This window comes from Argopecten irradians, chromosome 3, assembly GCF_041381155.1.
Source record: "Argopecten irradians isolate NY chromosome 3, Ai_NY, whole genome shotgun sequence".
Classification (NCBI taxonomy): Eukaryota; Metazoa; Mollusca; class Bivalvia; order Pectinida; family Pectinidae; genus Argopecten; species Argopecten irradians.
The window spans coordinates 53,157,177-53,181,983 of record NC_091136.1 but is presented as its reverse complement, the minus strand read 5'-3'; the positions used below and the strand labels follow the sequence as shown (position 1 = coordinate 53,181,983).

Here is a 24,807-nt window from a genome sequence, read left to right as displayed (position 1 = left end):
ATTTTAGCTTTAAAATCCTACTTCTCCTTCATCCTTGGATGGATTTCATCCATATTTGGTGTGAAACATCATTTGGGACGGACAATCATATTTTATATAAATGAGCGTGGTCCAACCCCTAGGGGCTGAGGGGTGGGGCCCCCAAAGGGCAAATTTTCTTAATTTTAGCTTTAAAATCCTACTCCTCCTTCCTTGGATGGATTTCATCTATATTTAGTGTAAAACATTATTGGGGAAGGATAATCATATTTGATGTAAATGAGCGTGGTCCAACCCCTAGGGGCTTAGGGGTGGGGCCCCAAATGGGCAAATTTTCTTAATTTTAGCTTTAAAATCCTACTCCTCCTTCATCCTTGGATGGATTTCATCCATATTTGGTGTGAAACATCATTGGGGACGGACAATCATATTTGATATGAATGAGCCTGGTCCGACCCCTAGGGGCTGAGAGGTGGGGCCCCAAATGGGGAAATTTTCTTAATTTTAGCTTTAAAATCCTACTCCTCCTCCATCCTTGGATGAATTTTATCCATATTTGGTGTGAAGCATCATTGGGGAAACACAATTATATTTTATATAAATGAGTCTGGTATGAACCCTAGGAACTGAGGGGTGGGGCCCCAAAAGGGCAAATTTTCTTAATTTTAGCTGGCTCACTTCCTGTTTTAAGGTTTCAGTCTCCGATCTCAATGAAAATTGGTCTATAGGGGTTTTAATTGATGCCGAACAACATGCAAACATTTTCGTAAAGATTTTGGTATTCCAAGATGGCCGCTGGCCCACTTCCTGTTTTAAGGTTTCAGTCTCCGATCTCAATGAAAATTGGTCTATAGGGGTTTTAATTGATGCCGAACAACATGCAAACATTTTCGTAAAGATTTTGGTATTCCAAGATGGTCGCTGTCCCACTTCCTGTTTTAAGGTTTCAGTCTCCGATCTCAATGAAAATTGGTCTATAGGGGTTTTAATTGATGCCGAACAACATGCAAAAAATTTCTTAAAGATTTTGGTATTCCAAGATGGCCGCTGGCCCACTTCCTGTTTTAAGGTTTCAGTCTCCGATCTTAATGAAAATTGGTCTATAGTGGTTTTAATTGCTTCAGAAGGGGGAACTTTAGGTAAGGACAATCATATTTTATAAAGGACCGAGGTAAGACCCATGGGGATAGTATGACCGAGGTCCAAAATGGGAGCTTTGCTGAAATTTGGCTTTAAAATCTGACTCCTCCTTATATTAATCCTTGAATGGGTTTCGACCATATTTGGATGAAGGGCTACCAAGTTTGTTCAACAAATGACATTTACCTTTTTCAGAAACTTACATATTCAACTAAGGAGTTCCTTGTATTGTTTATATTAATCGTTAACCAATACTTTATACTGTGACTTTGTTGTTTTGTGCCATGAGTCAGATGACCGTTAAGGCCCATGGGCCTCTTGTATATATTTGAGATAGGTCTGACCCCTAGGGGCTGAGGGGTGGGGCCCCAAAAGGGCAAATTATCTTATTTTAAGCTTTAAAATTCTACTCCTCCTTCATCCTTGGATGGATTTCATTTATATTTAGTGTGAAACATCATTGGGCAAGGACAATCATGTTTTATATAAATGAGCCTGGTCCGACCCCTAGGGGCTGAGGGATGGGGCCCCAAAAGGGCAAACTTTCTTATTTTAAGCTTTAAAATCCTACTCCTCCTTCATCCTTGGATGGATTTCATTTATATTTGGTGTTAAACATCATTGGGGAAGGACAATCATATTTTATATAAATGAGCCTGGTCCGACCTCTAGGGGCTGAGGGGTGGGGCCCCAAAAGGGCAAATTTTCTTACTTTTAGCTGGCCCACTTCCTGTTTTCAGGTTTCACTCTCTGATCTCAATGAAAATTGGTCTATAGGGGTTTTAATTGATGCCGAACAACGTGCAAACATTTTCGTAAAGAATATTGTATTCCAAGATGGCCGCTGGCCCACTTCCTGTTTTAAGGTTTCAGTCTCTGATCTTAATGAAAATTGGTCTATAGGGGTTTTAATTGATGCCGAACAACATGCAAACATTTTCGTAAAAATTTTGGTATTTCAAGATGGCTGCTGGCCCACTTCCTGTGTTGGGGTTCATTTCAGATCTCAATGAAAAATTGGTCTAAAGGGGTTTTAATTGATTCAGAAGGGGGAACTTTAGGTGAGGACAAGCATATTTTATAAAGGACCAGGCTAAGACCCATGGGGATAGTACGGCGGAGGTATAAACTGGGAGCTTAGCTGAAATTTGGCTTTAAAATCTGACTCCTTATATTAATCCTTGAATGGGTTACAACCATATATGGATGAAGGGCAACCGAGTTTGTTCAACAAATGACATTTACCTATTTCAGAAACTTACATATTCAACTAAGGAGTTCCTTGTACTATTTATATTAATTGTTAACCACTACTTCATACTGTGACTTTGTTGTTTTGTGCCATGAGTCAGATGACCGTAAAGGCCCATGGGCCTCTTGTTTTTTTAATGTCTTTCACTCTTAAAATAATGTCCGGAACCGGAGTCTGAGATCAAAATCCAGACCTTTTCTTTTTTCCGTAGGGTAGGTCGAGTAACCCTAAACAGACTTTTTCTTTTTTTTTTTTTTTTTTTGCCTAATAGAGTTATTGCCCCATCGGAGCAGAAAATGCAAGAACTCTAATGTTATTTAATTCCTCATAACTATGGTTTAGGGCACTTTCGCTAGACAAGGGTCAGTATCATACTTTCCCTGATTTGTATTTAATACTTATATGAAGTTGAAAGTATACTTTCCTATTAGAAATGAAACAACTGGTAACAGGTAGTGTACTGAATACCCTTGGCTAGAGGAGTTGGATTTAGCTACACAAAAAATTCACATCAAAAAGTTTGATCATAATACATGTAATTTGCCATATTGTGTGAAAAATATTTATATTACAGTATTAAGAAAATTTCATTATACTTTAAATGGTTCAAGACATGCTTATATATTAGTAGACTTTTCTTCTGCCCATTAAATATTGATAAAAAAACCTGCCTAATAATATAGGTAGGTTTAGCTGACAAATATATATTTCTTTACTGGGTAGCTTGTTTAATAGAATTACTTTTTCTATTTTATTCCTTTCAGAAGATGGAGTAAATTATGAATAGTTATATGTATGTTATACACAATCACTTTATTTACTTACTCTTCCTAGGCTTGTGGTATTTATATAATAGTTGTTCAGCTATTAATGGGTAAAACTATAACATAACTTCTACATTGTATTTTAATGAAGTTTATTAAATTTACATAATAATACTACAAAAAATTGCGTTGGCTATAATATAAAATATACTTGCACTACTTAATTTTCTATCAGAATTCATTTTCGTAACAAACATTTTGTTTTATTTAATATACTGTTGCAGTAATTGATACTCTTGCTTTCTTTTGAAACACACCCACAACAATTATGACACATGTATTGTTTTCTTTTTCTTATTTCAATTAATAAATGTTACATACATGTAGAAGTTCTGAATTAATTTGTTATGTTTCAATAATGTATTTATAAACAAAACATATCTAGATTTGTAACATTCAGTAAAATATCAATTACCTAGATGAATGTACATGCTTTTATTTTACAGTCATACAAAACAATCTCTCCTAAATACAAAACCAGTCTCCATACAAACACAAAGTCCACATCTTCCAAAACCAGTGATTTACCAAGTACATGTATCTCATTTTCTCCTCATATTTCACATCACTTGAACTCAATGTTGTTGGGGGTTCATTTCATTCAGCTTGCTGATTTGGTATACTTGAAGTTTCTGAGTAATACGTCCATATGCCTCAAAATGCTTCTCCAAACAATTAGTTGCACACGATGCCTGAAAATTATTGAATTTATGAAATATTATTAAGTATTGTTACAGCATACATATATGTGTATTGTAATATGTATACCAGTCAGTCACTGCATTCTATTAAGATTCAATGACAAAAAGTAGAAAACCTAATTCTGATATTACCCTGATGATGACAGTGATTTTCTTTTAGTTTTACTATGTCATATCATGATCACTGTAAAATTGAAAGAAAAAGAAAAACAATGACCAATCACAGAGCTAAAAAGTCTTCCTTTGAAAATTATGCAGAGAGTGACGCCCAACTTCAAAGCCATAGTCAAGCACTGTGTATATATACATACTATAGTTTGATTATTTTGATATACTTCAAAGGACCCAACTATAGCTGTCTCATCTGCTGTAGCACACAGAGCTTTCAGTTTTGCTATGACAACGTGCACAGTGGATATGACGACAGTGATAGTAACCCCTGGTGTATCGAATATGGACCTTGACCTGACTATCCTGAAACTCTAATGCCAGTGTATTTCCCATATTTTGACTCCTCATAGTGCCGACAATGAGTTTTTGAAAAAAGTGGTGACTTTGATATTCGATTATTGAGTCAACATGTATGGCAGATAATTTTCTTGAATTTGGATAAATGATTTCATCAGAAATGACAAATTAATAGAAGGCAAATGAAAGCATTACCTCAGAATTTGTGACTTTCTTTGTGGTGAAGTTATGGACACAATCCACAAAACAATGCTCTGCTAATTTGTTGTAAGTGCTGAAATATTCTCTAAACTGAAAAGAAATCAATATGAAATAATTTTATTAGATTTATCAATTATCGATGAAATGATTCAAAATAAACTTATTTTTACTTCCAAGGGTTTAGAGATTTTATTCTCTTGACACAGATCTTTTAATTATCAATCACTCAAAAAGGTTCTTATATCACAGATCAAAATTTTGGGCATATACTTATTATATATGCTCTCATAACACATAATTTATGACAAGATATCAAGAGGGATCTTGGCACCCACCAAAGAATGATCTATATTTGACAATGGAAAGATGGATCTTTTCTCAGCTTTTCAAACTTTTACTACATTCTACATATGGAATTTGACACAAAGATCTTTTCAGTACTTTCTCAGATATATAGCAGTAACAAACTTCAATTATCAAAATCCACGATGACTACCTGTCGGCCATCTTGTTCATGCACTGATCGGACCCAAAATGCAATATACAAAACTAGACCCCTAGGGGAACATGCACATGAAATTTGAGACAGATCCCTTCAGCACTTTCTGAGAAACAGCAGTAACAAACTTCAATTATCAAAATCCAAGATGGGGGCCTGTCGCCCATCTTGTTCGCCGATCGATCCCCAAATACAATATGCACATCTAGACCCCTAGGGGAACCTGCACATGAAATTTAAGACAGATTCCCTCAGTGCTGTCTGAGAAATAGCGGTAACAAGAATTGTTAACGGACAGAAGGACCACAGACGAAAGGCGATTTGAATAGCCCACCATCTGATGATGGTGCACTAAAAATGTAATATTATTTGAAGATATGTCCAATAAACATTTATCAATTTAAGAAAATGACCTTTACATTTGTATTACATTTGGTTAGCTAAATCCTTGTTAAATACTGTACATGTATTCTCATAATGGATTAGTTTGATTGGCTTAATGTCCTATTAAGAGCCAGCGTAATTTAAGGACACATCAAGTTCAGGAACTGGAGGAAAGCTGGAGTACGCAGAGAAAAACCAATCGCCTACATGTTATAACCAAGTTTATTTTTCTCCTTTTTAACACTCGGTGACACCACATAGTTCATTGTTTAGTTCTCATACCAAATTTTCAGGCTTGATATTTGGGTCTACGGCTGCCATGGCTGTGCTTGATTCAAACTTCTTTGATCTGCAACAGAATGATTAAGTTTCACAGAATCAAAAATTCATCACTAAATTTTCACGAATCATGATAATCTAGGTGCATATACTGCAAGCCCAAGATTAAGTAGTTTAACATCTTATTAAGTTATTAACAGCCAGGGTCATGTAAGGATGTGCCAGGTTTGTTGGTGGAGGAAAGTCGGAGAATCCGGAGAAAAATCACTGAATAGCCAACAGTACCAGGCAACTTCCCCACATGGAATTTGAACTCGCAACCCAGAGGTGGAGTGCTTGTGGTATGTAATATGTCAAGACATCTTAACCACTCGGCCACACTGGCTTTTTTTCCCAATAGACTGCTGAAGAAAAAATTACTGTCTAAAGTTTCACCCAGTTATGGCACAATAAATACATATAACTTTAAAGATTTTATCCTATCGCACTCCTTTGACCTTAAAGAATGTCAAAGTCAATCATTTTAATAAAATTTGGTAATTACATTTGTAAGAACTAGCTTTTCACTCCAGCATGATACAAGTTGAATATACTGCCAGATCTCTAATGGTCCCTTACATGTAGTTATCAAGACTTTGAAGTTGTTAGTTTTCTAAGTAACCTGTCACCACACCCTCAATACTCTATGGTTACTTATCACTGACATTATACCATGCACCCCAGGACTATATCAGTAAAACTGGAGGCATGCAGTTCAAATGATAAATTGACTAATAGTAGGCCTGCAGAGACTTCCTTTAAAGATTACACTCAGATCTTGAGTGTACATGTATATATGTGATGTCCAACTACAAAGCCACACATCAACCATAGCTGCAATATTGTAGCTCAAAAGACTTTTAGACAGATAATGGTGTTGTCTTTAGAGCTATAATTGGTGCCTATTACTGCTAATGGAGCAAAGTAATGATCGTGCAAATCATTATCAAAACGTCTGTATTAATTTTATGATACTTGTTTTATATCACATCACTTATCTAGCTACTAGCCAATAAAACTGAACCATATAAAATATCAAATTCACAGGGAGACATAATTTTTTCACATATACCTATGATGGTCTTTTGCGAAGGAAAATTATATGGCAAGTCTACAAATTGTGAATTTGACCTCTTGTGAGCTGTACGGTAGGTATTAAGAATGGTTGTTATGTTTTGCTTTGGACTAAAGTATTATATAAATGCATGTATACACATCAATAAGGTATAGTAGGACAGGTACATATATTCGTTCTAAGCCAATGACAGTGTATTAATTGTTATTCAATTCTTTTGATGTACATCAAAGGACCAAATTACCAACTAGCTATTTCATTCTGTTTTGCACATAAGATGACAGTGATAGTAACCCCTGGAGTATTGTTCACAGTTAGTGACCTAGAATAAAGGTCAAAGTCAATAGTTTATAGTTTGAAGAAAATTGGTAGCCAATCATACTACAGGCCCAAATGAAGTTCTTTGGACCCCTTGTTATTGTCAAATATAAGAGTTTTCAAAGATCGTAGCCAACAAGACATGCACACAGGACATGCAGTGTGACCTTCAATGAAGGTCAAGGTCATTTATTTGAATAAACTTGCAAGCCCTTAATACTATCATGCAGTATCACACACATATAAATGGACTTGAAATATATATATCCATGATTTGCATGAACATGTTGCATTTGGGTATGAGTGTCACTTGCGGAATATCAGAATAACTATTGATCATTGATAATCATAAATCTAAACCAGAAACATGTTTGTCATGTACGATACTAACTTATGTATATGTTTCTGTCTATACACAGGGCCATGTATAGTCTCTATATGAAAAAATAGCCAGAAATACATATAAATATTTCTGGCTATCTTTTCATAGAGACTATACATGGCCCTGTGGTCTATACGTCCGATATCTTATATCATACACATGCGTGTATAGAAGTCCTATGTTTTCATAAAACATCATGAGGTATCATTCTATGGTAAATTATCCGAGTTCAGTTGTAACGACAGTGGCGAATCACTAGCCTTCACGAGAACTTTGAGAGTAAAACATACATTGTAAAATGCAAACACATTCACATGTGTTCAAAGTGATGTCACGCTCACAGCAATACGTGGATACGGTTATCATATTAGTAAAAATTGTTACTAATTTAGGGATCAAAGAATGATATATATCTACATTTACCATGCCTATCGAATCAGATTTCTTCGTCAAACGTGTTTAAGACATTTTGGTAGTAGTCTCGGTCAATCAGACGGTTGAAACTTTTATACGCGTACTGGCGTAGTCATCAAGTGTCTGGGTGACTGAGATTAGAGGTGAAAACAGAAAACAAACGCGAAAACGAAACACGTTGCACGTGGGTATGTTTTGGAATATACGTAGAGGTTAAATGATCATTATAAAGATTGCAATGGTTTGTTACCATAGGTTAATTAGGATATTTGAAAATCACCTTGCATTTTATAGATTTAAGTTTGTTTAAATGAATGTCCTTGACATATGATACATTGTACGTACCGGGTAGAACTACATACATTTTATTAGGCTACAGTACTAGTGGAACTAGGCCTACTGTACAGTACATTTACCAAAAAAAAATTTAACTAGTTGAAAGGTGAAAAAAAGTCAGGCAAAAATGTGATATAAAGAGGCAAATTTTTACGCCAATAATGTTAGAGGTATAGCACGATGAAACACTTTTTAAACGTTATGTGTCTGTAGCGGGATTGGAATGGGTCGACCATCGGTGACTAAATAGCTCAGTCGGTTACTAAGCACTCGGCTAGTGTTCAGAGGGTCCCGGGTTCGAATCCTGGTCTGGCCACTACATTTTCTCCTCTCCCATTACAAAATTGGCGCCCAACAAAATAACCCATGGTGGTGGTGTTTGGGAGGGTCTCTTATGTCTTCGAGGGCGAAGACTTCGAGAAAGGAGGGAGGAGTGTAGCGGGATTGGACTGGGTCGATCATCATGCAGTGACAATTGGTAGCTCAGTCGGTAGAGCACTCGGCTAGTGTTCGGAGAGTCCCAGGTTCGAATCCCTGTATATTTTCTTTTCTCCTGTTAAATGTCTAATAGTAAGCAATTAACATACTGTATATTTTGTAGTATGTAACACTGGGTGAGAGTTGAGTGTGTCACCAGCAGGGTTTGAACCCACGACCTACTGGTCCTCTGCTCTATCGACTGAGCTAAAGGGAAATTCTGAAATTCTCCTTAGTGCGAAGCTTAAGAAGGTGACCGTATTGGGATTAGTTATATTGACAAGAAAATGTTTAAATATTTGAACCCTGTGACAATGAATGAAGGTCAAGATTAACTGATTCATTTAGATGAACTTAGTAGCCCTTTATCCCAGCATGTCACAGGTCCTCTAGGGCTCTTACATGTAAAAATTGACAAGTCATTTGAAAGATTTTAGCCTAATTTTACCCCAGATGACCTAAAAATCACTGCAGAGTGTAATATACCATATTAGATATGTTTTCTTAACTAAAACTTCATGATGAGACACTCTTGTACAAAATGGACATGTTTTATGACTTACTAATTGATTAGTTAATTGTTTGCCATGTTAATTTTTGGCTGTATTTCTTGAATTTACAACTGCATGGTACACTTATTATACCAAAATGCTTCATTCATGTGGCATCGTTACCGAGAATATATTGATATTTCAGATGTGAAGTCAGGTGTGACGTTATACAATGGCTGCTGTTGATCCCAATGAGGAACAAGTGAAAAATGAAGATTATTATAATGTAAGAAGTATTTCCTGGCCTGCAATTATAGTATTGTATTATGTACTCGATCATTTATTTTTCAATTGCTTATTGTTTACTATAGTGTATGTCAGTATTCAAAAGTTTCGACATATGTGTGTGTGGGTGGTGGGGGGATTTAAAAAGTACTTTTGAACAGATAGTTTTTAGCCCACCATCATCAGATGGTGGGCAATTCAAATCGCCCTGCGTCCGTGGTCCGTCGTCCGTCGTCCGTCCGTAAACAATGCTTGTTATCACTATTTCTTAAAAACTGCAGCAGGGATTTTGTTCAAACTTCACATGGAGGGTCCCCTTGGTCCATATTTGTGCCATACAGATTTTGAGGCTGATCGGAAAAACAAGATGGCCGCCAGGCAGCCATCTTTGATTTTGGCAGTTGAAGTTTGTTATCGATATTTCTTGAGATCTACTGAAGGGATTTTGTTCAAACTTCACATGGAGGTCACCCTTGGTCCCTAGTTGTGCCATACAGATTTTGAGGCTGATCGGAAAAACAAGATGGCCGCCAGGCAGCCATCTTTGATTTTGGCAGTTGAAGTTTGTTATCGATATTTCTTGAGAACTACTGAAGGGATTTTGTTCAAACTTCACATGGAGGTTACCCTTGGTCCCTAGTTGTGCCATACAGATTTTGAGGCTGATCGGAAACACAAGATGGCCGCCAGGCAGCCATCTTTGATTTTGGCAGTTGAAGTTTGTTATCGATATTTCTTGAGAACTACTGAAGGGATTTTGTTCAAACTTCACATGGAGGGTACCCTTGGTCCCTAGTTGTGCCATACAGATTTTGAGGCTGATCGGAAAAAAACAAGATGGCCGCCAGGCAGCCATCTTTGATTTTGGCAGTTGAAGTTTGTTATCGATATTTCTTGAGAACTACTGAAGGGATTTTGTTCAAACTTCACATGGAGGGTACCCTTGGTCCCTAGTTGTGCCATACAGATTTTGAGGCTGATCGGAAAAAACAAGATGGCCGCCAGGCAGCCATCTTTGATTTTGGCAGTTGAAGTTTGTTATCGATATTTCTTGAGAACTACTGAAGGGATTTTGTTCAAACTTCACATGGAGGTTACCCATGGTCCCTTTTTGTGCCATACAGATTTTGAGGCTGATCGGAAAAAAACAAGATGGCCGCCAGGCAGCCATCTTTGATTTTGGCAGTTGAAGTTTGTTATCGATATTTCTTAAGAACTACGGAAGGGATTTTGTTCAAACTTCACATGGAGGGTACCCTTGGTCCCTAGTTGTGCCATTCAGATTTTGAGGCTGATCGGAAAAACAAGATGGCCGCCAGGCGGCCATCTTGGATTTTGATAGTTAAGATTTGATATCCCTATACCTCAAAAAGTGTTGAAGGGATCTTTCTCAAATTTAATATGTAGGTTCCCCTAGGGCTCTTGTTGTGCATATTGCATTTTTGGACCAATCGGTGTGAACAAGATGGCCGCCAGGCCGCCATCTTGGATTTTGATAGTTAAAGTTTGTTATGGCTATTTCTTGAGAACTACTGAAGGGATTTTGTTCAAAATTCACATGGAGGTTACCCTTTTCCTAGTTGTGCCATACAGATTTTGAGGCTGATCGGAAAAACAAGATGGCCGCCAGGCAGCCATCTTTGATTTTGGCAGTTGAAGTTTGTTATCGATATTTCTTGAGAACTACTGAAGGGATTTTGTTCAAACTTCACATGGAGGGTACCCTTGGTCCCTAGTTGTGCCATACAGATTTTGAGGCTGATCGGAAAAACAAGATGGCCGTCAGGCAGCCATCTTTGATTTTGGCAGTTGAAGTTTGTTATCGATATTTCTTGAGAACTACTGAAGGGATTTTGTTCAAACTTCACATGGAGGTTACCCTTGGTCCCTTTTTGTGCCATACAGATTTTGAGGCTGATCGGAAAAACAAGATGGCCGCCAGGCAGCCATCTTTGATTTTGGCAGTTGAAGTTTGTTATCGATATTTCTTGAGAACTACTGAAGGGATTTTGTTCAAACTTCACATGGAGGTTACCCTTGGTCCCTAGTTGTGCCATACAGATTTTGAAGCTGATCGGAAAAACAAGATGGCCGCCAGGCGGCCATCTTGGATTTTGATAGTTAAGATTTGATATCCCTATACCTCAAAAAGTGTTGAAGGGATCTTTCTCAAATTTAATATGTAGGTTCCCCTAGGGCTCTTGTTGTGCATATTGCATTTTTGGACCAATCGGTGAACAAGATGGCCGCCAGGCCGCCATCTTGGATTTTGATAGTTAAAGTTTGTTATGGCTATTTCTTGAGAACTACTGAAGGGATTTTGTTCAAAATTCACATGGAGGTTACCCTTTTCCTAGTTGTGCCATACAGATTTTGAGGCTGATCGGAAAAACAAGATGGCCGCCAGGCAGCCATCTTTGATTTTGGCAGTTGAAGTTTGTTATCGATATTTCTTGAGAACTACTGAAGGGATTTTGTTCAAACTTCACATGGAGGGTACCCTTGGTCCCTAGTTGTGCCATACAGATTTTGAGGCTGATCAGAAAAACAAGATGGCCGTCAGGCAGCCATCTTTGATTTTGGCAGTTGAAGTTTGTTATCGATATTTCTTGAGAACTACTGAAGGGATTTTGTTCAAACTTCACATGGAGGTTACCCTTGGTCCCTTTTTGTGCCATACAGATTTTGAGGCTGATCGGAAAAACAAGATGGCCGCCAGGCAGCCATCTTTGATTTTGGCAGTTGAAGTTTGTTATCGATATTTCTTGAGAACTACGGAAGGGATTTTGTTCAAACTTCACATGGAGGGTACCCTTGGTCCCTTTTTGTGCCATACAGATTTTGAAGCTGATCGGAAAAAACAAGATGGCCGCCAGGCGGCCATCTTGGATTTTGATAGTTAAGATTTGATATCCCTATTCCTCAAAAAGTGTTGAAGGGATCTTTCTCAAATTTAATATGTAGGTTCCCCTAGGGCTCTTGTTGTGCATATTGCATTTTTTGGACCAATCGGTGAACAAGATGGCCGCCAGACCGCCATCTTGGATTTTGATAGTTAAAGTTTGTTATGGCTATTTCTTGAGAACTACTGAAGAGATTTTGTTCAAACTTCACATGGAGGTTACCCTTGGTCCCTTTTTGTGCCATACAGATTTTGAGGCTGATCGGAAAAACAAGATGGCCGCCAGGCAGGTATCTTTGATTTTAGCAGTTGAAGTTTGTTATCGATATTTGTTAAGAACTACTGAAGGGATTTTGTTCAAACTTCACATGGAGGGTACCCTTGGTCCCTAGTTGTGCCATACAGATTTTGAGGCTGATCGGAAGAACAAGATGGCCGCCAGGCGGCCATCTTGGATTTTGATAGTTAAGGTTTGATATCCCTATTTCTCAAAAAGTGCTGAAGGGATCTTTCTCAAATTTATTATGTAGGTTCCCCCTAGGGCTATTGTTGTGCATATTGCATTTTTGGACCAATCGGTGAACAAAGTTTGTTATGGCTATTTCTCAGATAGTACTGAAGAGATCTGTCTCAAATTTCATATGTAGGTTCCCCTAGGAACCTAGTTGTGCATATTGCATTTTGGGACCGATTGGTCAACAAGATGGCCGCCAGGCAGCCATCTTGGATTTTGTTATTCAAAGTTTGTTATCGCTATTTCTCAGAAAGTACTGAAGGGATCTGTCTCAAAATTCATATGTAGGTTCCCCTAGGGCCCTAGTTGTGCATATTGTGATTTGGGCCGATCGGTCAACAAGATTGCTGCCAGGCAGCCATCTTGGATTTTTATATTCAAAGTTTGTTATCGCTATTTCTCAGAAAGTATTGAATGGATCTTTCTCAAATTTCACATGTAGGTTCCCCTAGGGCCCTAGTTGTGCATATTGTGATTTTGGACCGATTGATCAACAAGATGGCCGCCAAGGAGTCATCTTGGATTTTGATAGTTGAAGTTTGTTACCGCTATTTCTCAAAAGGTACTGAAGCGATCTGTCTCAAATTTTATATGTAGTATGTTTGAAAAAGTTTAAAAAGTAGAGAAAAGATCCATCTTTCCTTTGTCAGATATAGATCATTCTTTGGTGGGCGCCAAGATCCCTCTGGGATCTCTTGTTACTTTCTAGGAAGACTGATATCCTCTTACTATACATAATTATGTGTTTATAGTTGCAGTTTCTTTTATTATTGGATCTTACCAGATATGCAGAACAAATGTAGCATTATCATAACAATGTTTTCTCTTTCCAGTACAAATCATTTATTTCAAATTATCACAAAGCATTGGAGGAGCTTTGTTTCACAGACTGTGTCCATGACTTTACTACAAGGAAATCTTCATCTGTAGAGGTAAGATTCAGACCTCCTACTACAGCCTGTACTGTAAATGTCCAAACATTTAGGTGTAGATATAAGATAAGAATCTCCACCTACAGCCTCTACTTTTCATGTCCAAACATTTAGGTGTAGATATAAGATAAGGATCTCCACCTACAGCCTGTACTGTTAATCTCCAACATCAAAATAGTGTAAGGTGTAGATATAAGATAAGGATCCCACCTACAGCCTGTACTGTTAATGCCCAAACATTTAGGTGTAGATATAAGATAAGATCTCCACCTACAGCCTGTACTTACGTGTAATGCCCAAACATTTAGGTGTAGATATAAGATAAGGATCTCCACCTACAGCCTCTACTGTTAATGTCCAAACATTTAGGTGTAGATATAAGATAAGGATCTCCACCTACAGCCTCTACTGTTAATCTCCAAACATTTAGGTGTATATATAAGATAAGGATCTCCACCTACAGCCTGTACTTTTAATGTCCAAAATTTAGGTGTAGATATAAGATAAGGATCTCCACCTACAGCCTCTACTGTTATGTCCAAACATTTAGGTGTAGATATAAGATAAGGATCTCCACCTACAGCCTGTACTGTTAATGTCCAAACATTAAGGTGTAGATATAAGATAAGGATCTCCACCTACAACCTGTACTGTTAATGTCCAAACATTTAGGTGTAGATATAAGATAAGGATCTCCACCTACAGCCTGTACTGTTAATGTCCAAACATTTAGGTGTAGATATAAGATAAGGATCTCCACCTACAGCCTCTACTGTTAATGTCCAAACATTTAGGTGTAGATATAAGATAAGGATCTCCACCTACAGCCTGTACTGTTAATGCCCAAACATTTAGGTGTAGATATAAGATTCAGACCTCCACCTACAGCCTGTACTGTTAATGTCCAAACATTTAGGTGTAGATATAAGATAAGGATCTCCACCTACAGCCTGTACTGTTAATGTCCAAACATTTAGGTGTAGATATAAGATAAGGATCTCCACCTACAGCCTGTACTGTTAATGTCCAAAAATATAGGTGTAGATATAAGATAAGGATCTCCACCTACAGCCTGTACTGCTCATGTCCAAACATTTAGGTGTAGATATAAGATAAGGATCTCCACCTACAGCCTGTACTGTTAATCTCCAAACATTAAGGTGTAGATATAAGATAAGGATCTCCACCTACAGCCTGTACTGCTCATGTCCAAACATTTGTTGTAGATATAAGATAAGGATCTCCACCTACAGCCTGTACTGTTAATCTCCAAACATTAAGGTGTAGATATAAGATAAGGATCTCCACCTACAGCCTGTACTGTTAATGCCCAAACATTTAGGTGTAGATATAAGATTCAGACCTCCACCTACAGCCTGTACTGTTAATGTCCAAACATTTAGGTGTAGATATAAGATAAGGATCTCCACCTACAGCCTGTACTGTTAATGTCCAAACATTTAGGTGTATATATAAGATAAGGATCTCCACCTACAGCCAGTACTTTTAATGTCCAAAAATATAGGTGTAGATATAAGATAAGGATCTCCACCTACAGCCTGTACTGCTCATGTCCAAACATTTAGGTGTAGATATAAGATAAGGATCTCCACCTACAGCCTGTACTGTTAATCTCCAAACATTTAGGTGTAGATATAAGATAAGGATCTCCACCTACAGCCTGTACTGTTAATGCCCAAACATTTAGGTGTAGATATAAGATAAGGATCTCCACCTACAGCCTGTACTGTTAATGTCCAAACATTTAGGTGTAGATATAAGATAAGGATCTCCACCTACAGCCTGTACTGTTAATGTCCAAACATTTAGGTGTAGATATAAGATAAGGATCTCCACCTACAGCCTGTACTGTTAATGTCCAAACATTTAGGTGTAGATATAAGATAAGGATCTCCACCTACAGCCTGTACTGTTAATGTCCAAACATTTAGGTGTAGATATAAGATAAGGATCTCCACCTACAGCCTGTACTGTTAATGTCCAAACATTTAGGTGTAGATATAAGATAAGGATCTCCACCTACAGCCTGTACTGTTAATCTCAAAACATTTAGGTGTAGATATAAGATAAAGATCTCCACCTACAGCCTGTACTGTTAATGCCCAAACATTTAGGTGTAGATATAAGATAAGGATCTCCACCTACAGCCTGTACTGCTCATGTCCAAACATTTAGGTGTAGATATAAGATAAGGATCTCCACCTACAGCCTGTACTGTTAATCTCCAAACATTTAGGTGTAGATCGGCACAATTAATTAGCAATGCAGTAAACTGAAAGCATTTATACTTATGATAGTGGATCTCTGCAATTATATAGTATAGACAAAAATAATGATAAGGCAAAAACAAATAATATGTCTGTTTAGGGTTACCTGACCGACCCTAATTTTTTTCCCCACTTTTCTACGAAAAAAACCCCATTTTAGTGGGGATTTTGATCTCAGACTCCAGTTCCGGCTATTATTTTAGAGTGAAAGACACTAAGAAAAAAAATCCTCCCGACCCTTTGGGCTCTTGTTTGCCAATGTAACCTTTAACAGACATATTATTTTTTTGTCCTAAACTGATAACATCAGTGGTACCAAACTTAATCATCGTTTACCTGCATGATGGATTCTGCTCCTGCATAATCTTCAGTAGTTGTTCAGAGAAGATTTTCTTCCTGTTGGTGGAACTTGTCCATACATCTTCGTGTCCTCAGCATTTAAATCTTTTATAGTTTGCAACATAAGCAATGTTCATGCAGTGCTTTTACATTCAAATAAAGGACCCAAGCAATGTGATTAAAATACAGATCCTTATTCTTTATCTGTTTCACATTAATGGTATTACATGTAAGGATCTGTCAGATTGGGAAATAAGCAGTCTTCCAAAATATGCACTACAATCAAGTTCTCGCTCTACTGCATTTGCATATAGATCATTTTAGCAAAGGCAGAAAGGTCCCGCAGTATTCAAGTGCTCCGTTCTCAAAATTTCTGTGGATCTGCTTGAAAGCTGTTAATAGGATGACCCCGATGTTCAGCTAAGTATAACTGAAAACTGAAACCTATGTTGAAAGCTTGGGACTATATCTCTTTTTTAGAAAACCTCCTCCGACTCATTATGTTGAATTCATTTTTTGTTTACCAAAGTATGTTTTTCAATATGAATTAGCATACCTTTCTTTTTGCAGACAACTTGTGCAAGTAACTGTTTCCAGAATTATATAGATGTATCCAAGCGAGTTGACCTGAAAGCTATTGAGTGGAGAAAAAGACAGACAGACACCGAAAGTACAGACAGCTGATGAAATATTCACTGTCAGTTAGATAGTCATAAACACTAGTGGTCTCGGTGTAAAGATTTCTGTGAAGCCAAATTGCATGGTGCTTCTTGATGAATTCTCAAAAATGTACTCTATGTTTGGCTTAATGAGCACCAAGGGATAAAATGAAATTGCTGTGGGTTTATTTAAATGAATGGATGCTCAAAGTCCCAGAGATGACAGAAGCAATGAATTCATGTTTAAAAAATAATCAGAAAAGTTATGATGCTCATTCACATTCATATATAATACCATATGTTTGTTTTTAATGTAGACTGCATTGGATATTGTTCAATGAATGTAAATGTTTCTCATTTATCTAATTGTACATTTTTGTAAGGGTATGTAAATGCCAAAATTGAAGTACATCATGATATTTTATCATATACTGTATATACAGTGTACATTACCTTTCATTTAAATAAAGTTTTATATTGTACATCTATTTTCTTGTTTTGTGTTTTGTCTGAAAACTATTTTGGTTTAAATATTGGATCAACAACAAATATTGAGAAAAATTCTTTCTTTCTTTTCTTCTTTTTTTTGAAATTATATAAATAAAAGAGACATATTTCATTTTTAACAAAATTTAATAACTTAGAATCTCTCGGCAGATCTGGATGCCACAGTGCGCATTGTACCATAAACTTTTGATGGGGGACTCCCTGAAAAGATAAAATAAAGTCGGCTAGAATAATGATGTAAAGAAGGCTGAGATGGGCCAAAATAAATTTGACTGAAATTAAAACAAATCTTAAGCCATAAGGAAATAATTCATCATAACACAACTGATTTCCCATTGAAATTTGTGCATCTTTAAGTACATGTATTTAGAACACAATTTCAAAGGAATGAACTCAATAAAGGATAGCCTAGTTGGAGATCTACAGCTAAATAATGCTGAATATATATTTTTAATTATTCTTAAAACTAAATCTGATGTGAGGTGAATAACTTAATGGTTATATTGTAAATGTATACCTTTACTTCTTTCAATCAAAAACAATAATGGAACATAACTTGCTACCAATCGTCGATGGCACTGAGATATTAAGATACTTATGACACATAGCACTTACCTAATATCAAACTGCATATGGCTGTTCTGGCAATTTTAATATTCTGGAAGGATCCCAATATGTGTATATGGCTGTAATTAAAAGTTAATATCAGTTTTTCTTTCTCTCTGCATAAAATCAATTTGAAATGAGGATAACATTTACAGTGGAACTGTACACTGATACACTCTTACAGCCGTGCTACCCCAACTGAGAACAACGTATGTATATAAACTTACTGCTCTACCGCTGACTTGTATCGATGTATTGAATGAGTGTAGCTAGTTATTTTTAGACTCGAGTACTGTCGCCAATCCACAGGTAAATTGCCGTCGCTCCGGCTATATTAGCGGTACCAAACACAATTGTTATTGTTACAAATACTGTAAAAACTTGCTTAACTTACACACCAGTGTACTTTGCGCATGTATTTTTTCTTAGAGCTGAAGATTCTGAAAAATCTACTATCTGTATATTTTGTGCATTTAAAAATTTAGGGGAAAACGATGTCTGGGAAACCACAAATTCAATGTTATAAAGGTGGTAATTTCATTGCAAAACATTCACAATAAATGCTTGACAACTTGCACAAAGAAGTGTTGTATTAAGAAGAAATATCATAATATAATTGCATTGTGTTTGTTTTCTTTTATTGGCCACCGTAACTGAAACAGTGATATATATCTTGCAGAACATGTCAAAAACATCGGCAGTCCGCCGTACTCCGTACACATGTCAATGTCTGGAGATATTACACATGAATAGTTATCAGAACTATTTGGAAATATTATAATCTAGTTAATTAAAATTGCCACAATAAGTTATTAGTGTGTTTGAGATCATTAACAAACATTAAAGAGCAATCGGATAGCAGATATGTGGATATCCCACTTCCTAACTGCAAGATCTATACAAGTAGTCCTTGAAGGAGTCCAATCCAAATCAGTGTCTGTGGACTCGGGGGTCCCCCAGGGTACTGTACTAGGACCAATATTGTTTCTATGTCATATCAACGACCTCCCTGATTGTGTCCAATCACAAACCCGCCTGTTTGCAGACAACTGCCTCCTTTATAGGAAGATAAGTTCGCACAACGACCATGTAATCCTACAAGACCTTAAACACCTGGAAACCTGTGCTAACACATGGGGTATGAAGTTTAACGCTAAGAAATGCTACATCCTAAGTATTAAACAAAAGACCACACACTTCTACAACTTGGACAATACTATCCTCCAACAGGTGTGATCAAATCCATATTTAGGTATTACCATCTCCGAGGACATGAAATGGCACCAACATATAACCAACATATCCAAAAGAGCAAATTCCACCCTTGGCTTCTTAAGAAGGAACCTACGCAGCTGTCCACAATCTAGTAGGCGTAGCGCATATGTTGGATTAGTAAGACCAATATTAGAGTACGGATCAATACTAGTATGGGACCCATATTACCAAAATGACATCAATACCCTAAAGCGTATACAGCACCGTGCAGCAAGATTCATCACGGGAGACTATAGATCCAATAACAGGCTGTGTAACAACAATGCTGAACAATCTGGACCTACCACCATTAGAGTTCAGACGTCGACACAACAGACTTGTATATCTATACAGAGTCGTGGAGGGGTTAGTGCCAGCTATAACTCCATCAGATTACCTTATACCAAAAACACAGGGAAGACATATTACTGCTTAGAACTTATGTGACTTTAATTCCATCAACATCGTTCACAGATCTATATGTAACAACGACAGAGGCTTCAGAGTTAAATCACCAAAGACTGGCCAGTACAAGAACTTATTCTTCACTAGAACTATACTAGAACTATACTAGATTGGAACCACCTGGAAAATAGTGAAGTTCATTGCAGCAGTATCGAGGCATTCAGATCATCACTCAAAACGCGTTACTAACCACCTCCTGCGCTCTCTCTCACCCGCTGCAAGATTACTAGTTTTGGGATATAGTGGACCTCCTGCGCTCTCTCTCATCCGCTGCAAGATTACTAGTTTTGGGATATAGTGGACCTCCTGCGCTCTCTCTCATCCGCTGCAAGATTACTAGTTTTGGGATATAGTGGCGTAACAGATACAGATACAGATACAGGTTGGCTTGCAATAATCACATTGTGAGTGAACTCACTACATTTTGTAGGAAACCAGATCCAAGCTGATGGCTAATTATATATAACAGTACGGTTAAAAATCCCACTAACCTTGTAGCTTCTTAGTTATGCTGTAATAATATTACAAAAATCCTAAATATAGGACAGTTTACCACCCATCTTATAAATCCCACGTGTGTTTTGACTTTTTGCACACGGCCTGCAGCCGGGACACATGGCGGTTCAGTACGTAATGTGCATTGCTAGATCTGTAAGGAGTTTCATATGCAATTTTACTAGAAATTTGAAGATTCGTTAAAATATCTAAAGTAAAGGCATACTAGTCAAGTGAGTGTTGATGCAATTTGAAGAATATTTGTTTTGTTTTTAAGTAGATACAGACGTATTGTTGATGATATATTGATCGGTTAAGCTAACTAGCCATTCAGTTTTATTAAGCTGGAGGAGAGGCCCGAGCGTAGCATCCAGTACCAATTTACCTGTGGATTTGGCGACAGTACTCGAGTCTATAAATAACACGGCTACAATACATCGATAAAAGTTAGCGGTAGAGCGGTAGGGGTTTATAAACACAAGATCTAACGACTCCAAACGTGTTGAAATCTTTGGTTGTTAGATCTAATATTGGGGCGAATCATGGAGCATTGTAGCTTAGCGGAATTACAAGTCTAGTTTTAATTGAATTGTGGTACAAGTTGATTGAATTGATCATATAATTTCTCCATTTTTACTTATAAATGTTAACTTCAAACATTTTAATGAAAATTGGCATATCATATAGGAGTAAAATTCTTTCAATAACCGACTAGATACATAGGCCACACAATTTCTACAATCAGGCTATTTATACTAGCTAGTGCGTAACTCACAAATGTTACACATCTACAAAAAGAGGAAAAACTCTACCAATGCTTAAAATCTTAAAAAAAAGATATAATGGATAGAAATAAATATCATAAGCTTGTGTAGAATTCAAGTTTTAGAAATGGAATTTTCACCATTCACTGGACACAAATTTGTGGTCAACTTGATTGCTTATTCACAGAGCAACTACATTGCAATAAACCAAGAAATATTCTTTCACAGTTTACTTACTTATTTGCTAAGACAATTCTAGTTTTTGTGACATTTTCTATGGTAAATTTTGTTTTTCCATTCTTGCCAGCTAATCTGCCAATGGCTCTAGCTAAGTGATCTCCCTTGAGTGGCTTTACTGAAAAATTGAATTTGAAAAGGTATTAAATGCAAGAAACTATATTAAAATGACATTTAATTAATACAGAATATTTTCCTAACTTATTGATTAAACATAATTTTTAAATGTGCATTCTGATTTTGAAATTAAACATTTCTCTACTTATGGTGATATATTTTAAATTCTTGTGTACCCACATATGCATGTGCTTCAAAATCTTTTATCAGAGAAGTGAGTTCAAGAATACCTATGACAGTGGAATATCTAACTCCCCTTAGGATTAGAATTAACATTAAACATTTCAAAAACATTGTTTAGTTGAAATCTCAAGGTATTTCTCTATACACAGAGAAATAGATACACTCACCATCCTGTACCTGGAACGACTCCAAGTAGAGATCATCTAATCTGACCAAGGCTAGTGCATCCTGGAAACAAAAATATACAAATTTGTACTTGAAAAGCAACAATCTGAACCATTACTAGAATTCCAAGTTCTATAAAACAAAAAATATAAATTTTGATACAGATTATGCATCAGAACAATCATACATCAATCTTGTTATAATTTTATGATGTTGACACAGTAATTAATATAAAGACCCACTACCTTTCTGAAATGGCTTTTAATTATTAAAATGGGAAGGTAAAACGAGATTGATAATTCTGTAGAGTCGCAAAAGTTATTAACGTTAATACTACAGCTATCATCATCTTTGGAACAATTTAATTAAAATGAATAAAATGTTGATTTTCATAACGTGGGTCGTTTTATGTTTCCCGCTGTCGTCCTAAATACCGTGCGGTAGTTGACACTCGCTGTGCCAGACGGCAAAACAGTGAATAAATTTTGACAGTTTATCACATATAACACAGGAAATCTTGCATTTGTTTGGTGTTGTTACTTCATCTTTGGTGATCATTGATATGTATTTTACTTATATTATTAATGTTTTTAAGAAACCTTCAAATTTTTGCTCTGGAAAGGTAGTGGGCCATATTGCATTAAGTGCCTTTTAATATTTATGTTATACAATTTAGGTTATTTAAGAAGAAAATTGCTCTGACAAATGTACACTGGTACCACCTTTAAGGGAGACAACTCATGATCAGTCCACAAAATGAAACACGTCTACTGGTAATTTACAGTGTGTCAGCAGACCGATAACGTTGACATATTTGTTCAGACGATGGTGTATACATGTACATTGTATGTAATAAGAGCTTTGATTAACCTTAATACTTACATCAACTTCATAGCCTAAACAAAATGCCCGCACAAAGTCGGCAGCTTTCTGTAGGGCCCCTATCTCCTTGGTGTCTTTACAGGACTATAATAAACAACAAAGCAGTAAAAGTATGTATCTTCCATGCTAGTAAAATTAACATTTAATTGAAAATCAGTGGTGATTATACATGTACAGATAATGTACAGAAATATAATAAAAACAATGATTGTAAATCTTTAGCAGTGTGTTAAAAAGTAAATGTTAATAAATGGAAACAAATATAGTCCCCTCATGATCTGATGAAACTGGCAGATTGTTTAAGACCTTGAGCTTAAGTAATTCTTACCTTAATTTCTACATTTCTGGTTTTCAGATTAAATCTTATCTGTAGATGTAAATGTTCTACTATTGGTGTGAATATCTTCATCCAGTTTTCCTTTAGTGGTGTGTATCGGTTGTTGGGCACGGCAACTTTTCTGATGTCGGTTTTTCCTCCCTGAAAAATTAAAGATAAAATAAATACAATATTGTTTATGCAAGCTGAGATCTCAAAGAGATCTTGAAATTATCTATATCAGTGAAATGAAATCAGAAATCTTGTTTTCCCCTTCCTTTAATCTTCATTCAAACCATTTAATACAAACACAATGCGGTTTTAATAAGTTATTTCTTCTAAATACAATACTTCTTTGTGCAATTAAGTTGTCAAACATCTATGGGTAATATTTTGCATTGAAATTGTCACCTTCATACATTGATTTTGGGACTCCAGGACATTGTTTTTTCTCAATTTTTTTTGATGCGTAAAATATACTGATAGTAGATTTTTTCAGCAATTTTCAGGTACCTGCGCCAATTACACTGGTGCACAAATTATACAAGTTTTTACGTTAATATATGAAAGCCACCTGCTGATCATATTTGATTTTCTAATAACTCACAAATTGTGAAATTCATGTACAGCTAGGAAGAGAAAACTCCTTAAATCTATGAAATTTGAGTTCACATGGTAGAGTTAAACTGTCAAATACACCTTATGGCTATCTAATTGTTTTCCAGTCAGTCCCTAAACAGAATGAATGACTATACTGACTCTAGGGATAAGATGATGAGTAAATACAATTTGGATTTTAACGAAGCGTCAAACAAGTAAATACGTTTGTTTTCACCTGATGTTTGTTTATGTCAAAGCCTGTTATTTTAGGCTGTCGTGTTTTCAGTGTACCGAATAGAAATTTTCGTTTGCAAAAATGTTCTCAATTGTGTCCCATTAAAGGAAATTCATCAATTTTTCAAGTTTTCTTCAGGTTGTTTGTGAAAAAAGTAGACTAGTTCAGTAGAATTTCTTATTATTGTCTTGAAGTTTAACATCTTAATTTTCAATTTAAGACAGAAGCTGTTGAGATATCTGGTCTGAATATTATTTCCCAGCACTTTGAACTAAATTGCCCAATTTTGCATCACGGAGGAGTTCCTTACCTTTCTCTATAAATTACTCTATAGTGGGTCTTGGCAATTGACTTACCAGTGTGCTAAATACCTATGCTGTAATATAATAATAAATTGTAGGTCACAACAAGTACATTAATAAATTAAAGTTAATAATCCTATATGTGTGTGCATAAAAATCAAATACCCTCTATAAACTATGTATTTTAAAGTAATAGAATGTATTTTATGTGTCTATGCTATAAATAACAGAACATCAAACGCATTGGAACTTACTGTCAATTTATCACCACTAATGGGTGGGAAATTAGGTCTCTTTGGTGGTGACTCTGTCGTCTCCATCGACTGTGGTTTTGGTTCAGAAGATTCTTCCTGTAGTTTTCTCTTCTTTGGCCTACGTTTAACTTGTTTAAATTCGTCACCTTCAGTCGATTTTGAAGTTTGAAACGAAGAGGAACTTTCTGTTGATGCTGCCATTTTTCACGTGGTGGCGTAAGAGGAAGTATGAACTGCGCAGGCGTAG

The 24,807-nt window shown here is 36.4% G+C and overlaps 3 protein-coding genes across 4 annotated transcripts; 1 reads left to right on the top strand and 2 right to left on the bottom strand.

Moving 5' to 3' along the window:
- Positions 1-3,270: 3,270 nt before the first annotated feature.
- LOC138319034 (mitochondrial import inner membrane translocase subunit Tim9-like) lies at positions 3,271-8,086 on the bottom strand. 2 transcript variants are annotated; one of them, XM_069261918.1, is made up of 4 exons: positions 7,965-8,086; positions 5,731-5,797; positions 4,560-4,655; positions 3,271-3,887 (listed from the first exon to the last, which is right to left on the bottom strand). In XM_069261918.1, exons 2-4 carry the CDS (start codon positions 5,767-5,769, stop codon positions 3,771-3,773), a joined length of 252 nt encoding a protein of 83 aa, XP_069118019.1. In that variant the 5' UTR covers positions 5,770-5,797; positions 7,965-8,086; the 3' UTR covers positions 3,271-3,770. The 2 variants fall into 2 exon arrangements, with proteins under 2 accessions (XP_069118019.1, XP_069118020.1); XM_069261919.1 differs by having other exon boundaries at positions 7,959-8,043.
- A 1,372-nt stretch (positions 8,087-9,458) lies between these two features.
- LOC138319033 (mitochondrial import inner membrane translocase subunit Tim9-like) lies at positions 9,459-17,666 on the top strand. The gene is made up of 3 exons (XM_069261917.1): positions 9,459-9,545; positions 13,794-13,892; positions 17,090-17,666. The coding sequence occupies exons 1-3, from the start codon at positions 9,492-9,494 to the stop codon at positions 17,201-17,203; spliced, it is 267 nt and encodes an 88-aa protein (XP_069118018.1). The 5' UTR covers positions 9,459-9,491; the 3' UTR covers positions 17,204-17,666.
- A 126-nt stretch (positions 17,667-17,792) lies between these two features.
- Positions 17,793-24,794, bottom strand: LOC138319032 (RNA-binding protein PNO1-like). The gene is made up of 7 exons (XM_069261916.1): positions 24,561-24,794; positions 23,182-23,331; positions 22,854-22,937; positions 21,974-22,034; positions 21,507-21,624; positions 18,301-18,371; positions 17,793-17,886 (listed from the first exon to the last, which is right to left on the bottom strand). The coding sequence occupies exons 1-7, from the start codon at positions 24,759-24,761 to the stop codon at positions 17,819-17,821; spliced, it is 753 nt and encodes a 250-aa protein (XP_069118017.1). The 5' UTR covers positions 24,762-24,794; the 3' UTR covers positions 17,793-17,818.
- Between the last annotated feature and the right edge of the window lie 13 nt (positions 24,795-24,807).